The sequence below is a fragment of the Trichosurus vulpecula genome, chromosome 2 (genome assembly GCF_011100635.1).
Source record: "Trichosurus vulpecula isolate mTriVul1 chromosome 2, mTriVul1.pri, whole genome shotgun sequence".
In the NCBI taxonomy this organism is placed as follows: Eukaryota; Metazoa; Chordata; class Mammalia; order Diprotodontia; family Phalangeridae; genus Trichosurus; species Trichosurus vulpecula.
The window spans coordinates 86,672,101-86,683,446 of record NC_050574.1 but is presented as its reverse complement, the minus strand read 5'-3'; the positions used below and the strand labels follow the sequence as shown (position 1 = coordinate 86,683,446).

At 35.8% G+C, this 11,346-nt stretch overlaps 1 protein-coding gene across 1 annotated transcript; it reads right to left on the bottom strand.

Annotated features, from left to right (window-relative positions):
* Positions 1 to 9,592: 9,592 nt before the first annotated feature.
* LOC118836617 (olfactory receptor 51F2-like) lies at positions 9,593 to 10,543 on the bottom strand. The gene has a single exon (XM_036743858.1). It carries the CDS (start codon positions 10,541 to 10,543, stop codon positions 9,593 to 9,595), a length of 951 nt encoding a protein of 316 aa, XP_036599753.1.
* Between the last annotated feature and the right edge of the window lie 803 nt (positions 10,544 to 11,346).

The following is an 11,346-nucleotide window of genomic DNA, read 5'->3' as shown; positions in this document are numbered from 1 at the left end:
CTACTATAAATATTTTGGACATATAAGTCCTTTTCTTTTTCTTTTGATCTCTTTGGGTATAGACATGATAGTGGAATTGCTGGGTCAAATTGTATGTACAATTTTATAGCCCTTTGGGAATAGTTCCAAATTGTTCTCCAGAATAGTTGGTTGCTGTTGTTCAGTTATTTCATTCATGTCTTAGTCTTCAAGATGCCGTTTGGGGTTTTCTTTGCAAACGTACTGGGATGGTTTGTCATTTTCTTCTCCAGCTCATTTTTACAGATGATGAAACTGAGGCAAAAAGGACTTGCCCAGGGTCACATATATAGTAAGTATTTGAGGTTGGATTTCTACTCAGGAAGATGACTCTTCCTGACTTCAGACCCAGTAATCTGGCCACTGTTCCACCTAACTGTTCTAGATCAGTTCACAAATCCAACAGTTTATTCATATGCCTATTTCTCCCCAATCCTGGCAGAAATTTTCAATTCTGATAGCTTTCAATTTGTATCTCAGAGTTGTTTTTAATTTGTATTTCTCTAATAATTAGTTATTAAAAGCATTTTCCATGATAACATTTACCTTTCATTTCTTCTTCTGCAAACTACCTGTTCATATCCTTTGAGTATTTATCAATTCAAAATTTACTCTTATTTTTATAAATTTGATTCAATTCCCTGTATATTTGAAAAATGAGGCTATCAGAGAAATGCTATTATATTTTTGAAATTACTTCATTACCTAGAATCTTTTAGCAAAATGTAATTTCCCAGATTTTCTCTTTTAATTAGGTTTATTTTTACTTTTGCTTGGTTTGAAGTCCAAATTGGCTTTCCTACATTTTTTACTTCAGCCTGAGCATAATAGATTCTGCTCTAACCCTTTTTTAAAACTCTGTCTTTCTGTTTCAAGTGAGTCTCTACTAAAAAGCATATTGTTGGATTCTGGTTTGGTTTTTCAGAAATTGAAGTTATCTGGACTGATATCACAAATAATTATGGACATGAGATAAATACTTCCCTTTCAACATTTTCTGGTTCTGTTCTTCCTCAAGTAAGTATTTCATCCAATAGTGACAGTGAAGATGAAGATATAGAGTTTCTTGGTGGGATTGGCAAGAGGTCAGAAGTGATAATTAATCATTTTATTTAATAATACTATACCTTCCTAAGGCGTGATTTTCTGAATAGGCATCCTTCCCCCTTAGAGGAGAATGCATCATACAACTGATAGACTAAAGCATCAGGGGCCATTTAATATACATACACACATAAATGTGTGTATAAAATTCTGTATTTAATGAGATAACTTTTTAAAATTTCTCAATAAAAATAGATCATGGAAAGATGACAATATTGTAAAACTATGAATCTTTATTTTATACAGCTATTTTTTAAAATCAAAATGTTTAAGAAATTCGATATGGTACTTTCACAGCTGTCTCAACTGTGTTTCATAAAGAACTTCCTTCTATTCCCTTTTATGCATTTAAAAATTGTCAGTGATCTGCTTTTCTTTTTTTAGATTAGCAACATTTTTACTACCTCTCCCCCCAAAAAAACCCTCATATTCAATAAAGAAAAAAAAATGTTGTAACAAATAAATGTAGTTTAGTAAAATAAATCTACACATTTCCAAGTTCAAATGCATATCTTTCATTAGAGTGGAATAAAGAAACAAAATTTGAGCCAGACGAATGATTTATTTAGCAAGGCATGCAGTTGCAGAAACAAATTGGGTTCAAGACTCTCTGTAGCACTAGAACAATGACCATTTTTTTCTACACTTATACTATTGGAGGGAGTGACAAACAGGATGTAGGGATTGAGACATCCGTTGTTTATTGATGGAGGAGAAGAAGAGACAACTAAGGTGAGGAGAGGGGTAGTCTCATGATATAACTTAATTTGGATGACAGGGGGGAGTGGGAGTAATCTTGTGAATTTTCCAAAATGAGATGATTTTGAGACTTAACTTCACAAAATGGTAGATAAAGGACAAAATGGAGTTATTCATGCTGTTTTTAATGTAACATCCCCCCTATGATCCTGGGGTTCTCAGCCCCTAGGATCACTTATTTAAACATTTTATCAGGGATTTTCTGGACACAAGGGGCATCATAGGGATGTGATACCTTAAGGGGCATCATAAGGATATGAACAGAAACATAAAGAGTACAGGCAAAGTCATAATCTTGTATATTCTCTATGGAGACAAATTGTGATAAACAGACTATAGCAAACCAAGGCAGTCTACAGATCAAGCCACTTAGAGGGCTCACTGTGGACTAATTGGAGAGGGGAGATTTAAATGTCACCAAGGTAACAGAAAGAAAAAAAAACTCAGGAAACATAAACATTATATAACAAAAAGCCAAAGCAATATAATAACAATCATCAATACTGAGTAAGATTTAGTCTCCTTGCAAGTAGGTAACCCACTCCCAATGTCCATCTAATGATACATTTCATTTTGAATTCCAAATTCCCATGTAGTTATCTGGTCCCTGTTATCACCTTGCCTTGGATAGTCTGGAAAAGACCTCCTTCTCGGGGCAGCTCTGAAGCGGTCTGCTCTGGGTAGATCTCATCCTCAGGTTCTAAGTCCAAGGTAATTCTACTGTAATTTTTCAGTAACAAGACAATAAAATTTGGAATAACTTCCAAATTTCCAATAGCTAGTTCATGTGGTAAAAATTGGCTCAAGTCTTATTGTCCTGATTCTATTAACAACAGTTATAAGAAGAACCTCAAATTCAGATGCCCTAATTCAACCAAAACTTCGACAAATTTGTTTTTACATGCCACTTACTATTTCCATCTTTACCTAAACCTTGCACCTGATATTGACACTGTCATCAATAGGCTGAAGGAAGAATTGTAAAAAGAATCCACAGTGTCTGACTTGGAAGATGAACTCTTCTATCTCTTAAACTTAGCAGATATATACTTCAAAATAAGAAAATGATTTCACTTTCATTACAATTATCAGTACAACTTGACATGTAAAATCATTAATCCAATTTTGAGAACTTACTACGAAAACACTAAAACATATTCAAGGCCTGAATATCCTATTGGGAACATTAAGAAACTAGGGGGAGAGAGAGAAAGAGAGAGAGAGAGAGAGAGAGAGAGAGAGAGAGAGAGAGTGAGAGAGAGAGAGAGAGAGAGTGAGAGAGAGAGAGAGAGAGAGAGAGAGAGAGAATATGTATGTACCAATCTATTTATAATTATATGTATGTATACACATACACAGGCACAGGCACACACATACACAGGCATGCACACACAAATGTATATATATATATATATATACATGCATATATATATACATACATTATATTATTATATTTATTAATTCTAATTCTAAGAGAAATCTGTCTGATTCTGTTTCTCAAAATTTACTACTCCATGTAATTAGAAAACTTTTATATCTTTCTCTTATTCTTATCCCCATATCATGAGATACTTCAAGGACTAAATCTAATACATGAATATATAACTGTTAGCAAATGGATGGCAAGCCCAAGAACTCATTTATTTAGTTGGTTCAGATATGGAATTGACTACAATTCCAGATTAAAATAACAATGTAATTGTATGTTATATCCTGTTAGAATAACTGAGATATTTCAGCATTAATCCATCAATAGGTTTGGCATTGCAATGACAAACTTTTACTGGCCACCTGACCTGATTATAGAAATTTGTTATGAAAGGAAAAAGAGGGAAATGGTTATGAGAATAGCAAGACATTTTTTGAAGGCACTGATTGATCTGACACAAGCTATAATGGTGGTGGGGGGAGCCCTTAGCTCTGTTTGATTCAAGGCAAGATTTGTAGTTAACAACCAATCACAGATCAAAGTTCCACATTATTCACAGGACATCAAAGCCAGGGTCAGAACTAACCAGGTGGAAAAATTTTCTGTTCATCCAGAAAATAGGACAGTGGTGGAAATTAGTCAGTAGAATCTTACCTTGACCTATGCCAAAGTCACCCCCTGTAACAACTATGTTACTAGCAGCGGCTGTGGAGGTATAAAACCAACAAGACGAACAACAGGAGGGCTGCTAGGACAGGTTCTTTGCTCTGTTTTTTTTTTAGTTTACAACATTTGGTTCTACATAATTTTGAGTTCCAGATTTTCTTCCCTCCCTCCCCCCGTCCCTCCCCAAGACAGCATGGAATCCCCTATAGCTTCCACATATAACTTCGCATTGAATTAATTTACACACTTGTCAAGTTATGAAGAAGAACTGTGATCAATGAAATGAATCATGAGAAAGAAGAAACAGGACAAAAAAAAACCCAACCCAAAAATAAAAACAAAAGAGAGAAAAAGAAAAAAAAGTGTGTGGGGGGGCGATGGCTAGCATGAAGTGTGCCTCAATCTGCATTCATACTTCATAGTTCTTTCTCTGGATGTAGATAAGATTCTCCATCGTGAATCCTTTGGAGTTGTCTTTGTACCTTGTGTTGCTGAGAAGAGTGGAATCTTGTAGGGTTGGTCCTCACAGAATCCATATATCTGTGGTTGTGTATAATGTTCTCCTGGGTCTGCTCCGCTCACTCATTATTATGTCGTGTAGGTTTTTCCAGGTTGTTATGAAGTCCGTATCATCTCCATTTCTTATAGCACAATAGTATTCCATTAACTTCATATACCACAGCTTGTTCAGCCATTCCCCAAATGATGGGCATCCCTTTGATTTCCAATTCTTAGCTACCACAAAAAGAGCCGCTATAAATATTTTTGTACATATGGGTCCTTTTCCTGCTTGTGTGATTTCTTTGGGATACAACCCTAGAAGTGGTATTGCTGGGTCAAAGGGTATGAACATTTTTTATAGCCCTTTGGGCATAGTTCCAAATTGCTCTCCAAAATGGCTGGATCAGCTCACAACTCCACCAGCAATGGAACAATGTTCCAATTTTCCCACATCCTCTCCAGCATTTATCATTTTCTTGTTTTGTTATTTTAGCCAACCTGACAGGAGAGATGTGGTATCTAAGAGTTGTTTTGATTTGCATTTCTCTAATCAGTTGTGATTTAGACCACTTTTTCATATGCCTATAGATATCTTTAATTTCTTCCTCTGAAAACTGCCTGTTCATATCCTTTGACCACTTCTCAATTGAGGAATGACTTGTATTCCTATATATTTGGCTCAATTCCCTGTATATTTTAGAAATGAGGACTTTATCAGAGACATTAGTTATAAAGATTTTCTCCCAATTTTCTGCTTCCCTCCTAATTGTTGTTGCATTGGCCTTTTTTGTACAAAAACATTTCAATTTAACACAATCAAAATTATCCATTTTGCATTTTGTAATGCTCTCTATCTCTTGTTGGGTCATGAATTCTTTTCTTTTCCATAAATCTGATAATTAAACTATTCCTTGCTCTCCCAAATTACTTACAGTATTAGCCTTTACTCCTAAATCATGAACCCATTTTGACTTTATTTTGGTATATGGTGTAAAATATTGGTCTATGCCAAGTTTCTGCCCTACCATTTTCCAATTTTCCCAGAAGTTTTTGTGAAATAGTGAATTCTTAGCCCAGAAGCTGGGCCTCTTTGGGTTTATCAAAGAGTAGATTGCTATAATTGTTGACTTCTCCATCTTGTGTTCCTATCCTATTCCACTGATCCATAACTCTGTTTCTTAGCCAGTACCAGGTAGTTTTGGTGACTACTGCAATATAGTACAGTTTAATATCTGGTATGGCTAGGCCATGTTTTCTAGCATTTCTTTTCATCAATACCTTAGATATTCTAGACCTCTTATTCTTCCAGATGAATTTTGTTTTTATTTTGTCCAGCTCTGTAAAATAATTTTTTGGTAGTTCACTTGGTATGGCACTGAATAGATAGATTAATTTAGGTAAAATTTTCATTTTTATTTTGTTAGCTCAGCCTAACCATGAGCAACTGTTATTTTTCCATTTATTTAGATCTGACTTTATTCATGTGAAAAGTGTTTCATAGTTATGTTCATATAGGCCCTGGGTTTGTCTTGGCAGATAGATTTCCAAATATTTTATAGTGTCTAGAGTAACTTTGAATGGAATTTCTCTTTCTATCTCTTGCTGTTGGGCTTTGTTAGTAATGTATAGGAATGCTGATGATTTATGTGGGTTTATTTTATATCCTGCAACTTTGCTAAAGTTGTTTATTATTTCAATTAGTTTTTTACTTGATTCTTTAGGATTCTCTAAGTAAATCATCATATCATCTGCAAAAATCGATAATTTAGCTTCTTCTTTTCCTATTCTAATTCTTTCAATTTACTTTTTCTTCTCTTATTGCTACAGCTAATGTTTCTAGTACCAAATTGAATATTAGAGGTGATAATGGACATCCTTGTTTCACCCCTGATCTTATTGGGAATGCATCTAGCTTATCCCCATTACAAATAATGCTTGTTGGTGGTTTTAGGAAGATGCTATTTGTAATTTTAAGGAAGGCTCCATTTATTGCTATGCTTTCTAGTTTTTTTAATGGGAATGGGTGCTGTATTTTGTCAAAGGCTTTTTCTGCGTCTATTGAGATGATCATATGGTTTCTGCTAGTTTTGTTGTTGATATGGTCAATTATGCTAATCATTTTCCTAATATTGATCCAGCCTTGCATTCCTGAGATAAACCCTACATGATCATAGTGTATTATTCTGGTGATACATTGCTGCAATCTTTTTGCTAATATTTTATTTAAAATTTTTGCATCAATATTCATTGGGGAAATTGGTCTATAATTTTCTTTCTCTGTTTTGACTCTACCTGGTTGGGGTATTAGCACCATATTTGTGTCATAAAAAGAATTTGGTAGGACTGCTTCTTCATCTATTTTCCCAAATAGTCTACAAAGTATAGGAATTAGTTGTTCTTTAAACTTTTGATAGAATTCACATGTAAAACCATCTGGCCCCAGAGATTTTTCCTAGGCTTGCAACACCATTGATGGCTTGATCAATTTCTTTTTCTGAGATGGGGTTATTTAGAAATTTTACTTCCTTTTCTGTTAACCTGGGCAATTTATGTCTTTGTAGATATTCATCCATATCTCTAAGGTTGTCAAATTTATGGGCATACAATTGGGCAAAATAATTCCTAATTATTGTTTTGATTTCCTCTTCATAGAGGTGAACTCACCCTTTTCATTTTTGATACTGGTAATTTGATTTTCTTCTTTCTTTTTTTAATCAAATTGACCAAAGGTTTATCAATTTTATTGTTTTTTTTCATAAAACCAGCTCTTTGTTTTATTTATTAATTCAATAATTTTCTTGGTTTCAATTTTATTAATCTCTCTTTGCTCTTTTTCTAGCTTTTTCAGCTGTATGCCCAGATCATTGATCTCCTTTTTCCCTATTTTATTCATGTAAGCATTTAGGGATATAAAACTTCCCCTAAGAACTGCTTTTGCTCCATCCCACAAGTTTTGGTATGTTGTTTCATTATTATCATTCCCTTGAGTGAAGTTATTAATTATTTCTCTGATTGTTCTTTGGTCCACTCATTCTTTAGAATTAGATTATTTAGTTTCCAATTAATTTTTAGCTTATTTTTCCACGGTTCTTTGTTGCAAATATGATCTGTTTTTCTAAGTAAAGCAACTTTAAGGTGTTTATAATCTCACTTTAAGTAAACATACATATATAATTCACTTAGTTTAGAGGAAAAAGTCAGCACCCTGAACTTCAGTGCAAATACAAACAGAAATTACAAGCAGAAATTATATAAATAGAGCAAATAACACAAATCAATAGACAGGCTTCTAGCTGTCTGACCGAAGCTTTACATTCATAGTTACCAGAGAGAGAGGCACCAACATCTGCGTTTTCAAAGTTGGGGAGGGGGCTCCTTAATGGCTACCCAGAGTTTCCATACCAACACTCTTACAATGAGTGAGGCTTTAAAGCAAAATGCTAACCTCAGAGTATGTCGGTGCACTTCTTGAGGGTCAGAGGGTGTCACAATCATGTGACTCAAACTCATGTAACTTAGGCTTTCTTGTGACTTAAGCAGGTCATCAAAGACTGTTGATTCAATGAAAGGCAAGACTCAGTCAAAGGTACCTGACTACATTAGTGCTGAGAACTAGAACAGGCATTCAAGTCCTCTTTCATCTTGACTTGAGGTTGACTTCCAAGTCCCATGGCTCTTCCTCTATAAGCTGACTGCTCCCAAATCTTGCCTGCATTCACACATAGGGAGCTTTCTGCTCCTGCACCAGATCTCAGCTCATGGGAACTGATCCACTTCAAGCTCCTGCCAGACAGCAGGATCCAGGGGCTCCTGCCCACAGCTTCTGTTTCTGGGAAAACAAAGCTTAACAGAGCAGCAATGCACACCACCAACATCACCATCTCAATTCACCTCCAAAGTCCAGATGCTCTGTGATAACAGCTCAGTTCACTTTAACAGCTCTCAAAAGGGGATTAAGCTAAGCTTCTTTCCCATGGGCAGGCTCTGCCTTACAGCTCCACTTGCCTCCATTCACCTTCAAATTTCAGCGACTCTTTCAGCAATTATCTGCCATCACTCCCAGATATCTCCTCTTTGCTCTAGAGGTCTCCTCTCAGCTCTTTTAAATTTCCTCTCAGTGCAACACTCATAGCTCATTCTTCTTCATCTCTTCTCTTAGTGCTGGAAGCTCTCTCAATGTCTTCTCTTCAACAACACTTGATGTCTGCTCTCACACTCTGGGCTCTCTTTATATACAGTTCTAGCCAGAAACTCAGGTCTCTGATTGGCTGAATTCATGCATATCTTATTGGCTAGAACTCAATGCACATACAAGGATTTGATTGGATAACACTCAACACACATTCAATCCAGCAAAAATCCCACTTTGCTTGCCATTTCACCCCCTCAACTTTTCCCTGGGACAGACATCCACTTGTAGAAGTTCTCAGACTGCACCCCTTTTGAGCAGCACATGACATTTCCCTTAAATGGTGGACTATTGACTTACTGATGGTTCAGACAATCATATCTGAAATCAAAACTTAGAATACTACCAAAGTACATCCCCATGAGATTTTACCTCAAATAGCAAAATTTCATCAATCACAGTTTAATGTTATGTTATTTTTTCGTGCTCCAATAGCAGTTAACAAGTAAGCACATGTAAGTACATCTTAGTTGTCCTTCATTTATAATTCAAGAATATTTATACATCAGAGTTTCAAACATGCAGTAAATACATGATAGTTTGTTCAAAACCCCAAAAAGCTGCTATATTGTTTCCAACCTCTATTGCCTATTAACCCTTAGGACAAGACTGAAATCTTTGAGTCTAAGGGAAATTGTTACTAAGTTAGCTCAAAGTTGTAACTCCAAAACAGATTATTTACTAACAGGTACAATTTAATAATTTTCACAAATGATAGCCAAATAATCTATCATATGAAGCTCATTCTTTACTATAAGCAAACTTGTAATTCCTCCACTTTGACTGGGTGTGGTCCTAGTTTACCCAACTTCATTACTTCAGAATTTTATCACAAATTACTTCTGTAACTTTTTTTTGTACATATGCACCATTTTCACTTTCTTTTAATCTCTTTGAGGAAAAGCATCCTTTTTATAATTCCATGTTCACATTTGGACCCTCATGCTAAGAAAATGCTTAATAATAGCCCTGCGTATCTGTTTGGTCTTCACACTGTAGATAATGGGATTAAGAACAGGTGGGATGAGGAGGAAGACATTGGCCATTATAGTGTGGATGAAAGGGGGTGCCTTCTGACCATATCTGTGCACAAGAGACAAACTGATAAGGGGAATATAGAAAATAGAAACTGCACTAATATGAGAGACACATGTATTAAAAGCCTTGTGTCGTTCCTCAGGAGATGCAATATTGAGCACTGAACGGATGATCATGACATAGGATATAAGGATACAAGGACAATCAATGCCTGTTGTTGTAAAGAGGGCAAAAAGTCCCATGATACTGTTAACCCTGTTGTCATTACATGACAGCTGGATCACATCCACATGGTAGCAATAAGAGTGAGAAAGAACCTTTGACCGACAAAATGACAGCCTTTTGAGAAGCAGAACCACTGGAATCATGACGGCAACATCTCTTATAACCACGGCCACACCAATTTGAGCAATCTTGGTGTTGGTTAGAATAGTGGCATAATGAAGTGGGGCACAGATTGCCACAAAGCGGTCAAAGGCCATGGCTAGGAGTACACCAGACTCCATGAATGTTAGTCCATGGAGAAAAAACATTTGCATGATGCAAGCATCAAGGTTAATGTCTCTGTTATTAAACCAGAAAACTCCCAGTGTGGTAGAAAGAGTACAGATAGTCAGGCCCAGGTCAGTAGCTGAGAGCATGGAGAGGAAATAATACATAGGTTCATGGAGATTCGGCTCACGGATCACTACAAACAGAATCATGCTGTTCCCAAAGAGGGCAATAACATATAAGAGGCAGATGGGAATGGAGATCCACATTTGAGATGCTCCAAGTCCAGGAATTCCAGTCAACAAAAAAATCAGTGGCTGGGAAGTGGTATTATTGAAAGCTGACATGGTGGGCTGAGGAGACAAAAAATGAAATAAATAATGAAGTAAATGATGAAATTTTATAGCCTAAAAAACCAAGTTATAATTTATGCTCACAGTTTACCCTCACCCAAAGGATCCTTCAGGATTTTTCTTTCTAGATTTGTGTATTCACTGAATGGTTTAATTAGTTAGGTTATTTTAAGAACAATTTTGTACCTTATAACCTGAGGATCTTTATTATAGTTTTGTACTCACCAGACATGACTATTCTACTGTCTACTTTATCAGCAACAGACCTGTCACTATAGATCACTTCCTTTTTGTTTTTTGCTTATATAAGATGCTAACCAGAATTGCTATGTAGAATAATGCCATGTTCATATTTGTTTGCTTGTTTAAGCCTGGGTGTCCCTCTCTCATCCACATTTGCGATGCAGGAAAGTTGACCTGCTACATTTTGATCTGAGTCAATTTATCCCTTTTTTGGAAACCTGGTAGACCCTTCACTGAGGTCCCACTATATTGATGCCAGACTTAGAGAAGATTGAATGGATTAGCCCACTGCAACACAAAACTCCTAACCTCAAAAAATTGATCACACACAGTTCCTCTGCTAGCCACGATTACAAGCACATATCACCATTCCTGGCAACAATGCCATATTGTATGAAAAAAATTGTGAGGAGATATATAATTTACAAGAATTTTCATAAGTAAACTTTTTATTCAAATTAGGAAGAGGAAAAAATGGTTAGTGCAGTTTCTTGTATACATGTGAATTCAAATACAAAACTTCCCTGGACACACTTGGAAGATTCCGAGGAATC

Coding starts and splice junctions, on each gene's coding strand:
- LOC118836617 (XM_036743858.1), bottom strand. CDS start 10,543: ATGTCAGCTTTCAATAATACCACTTCCCAGCCACTGATTTTTTTGTTG.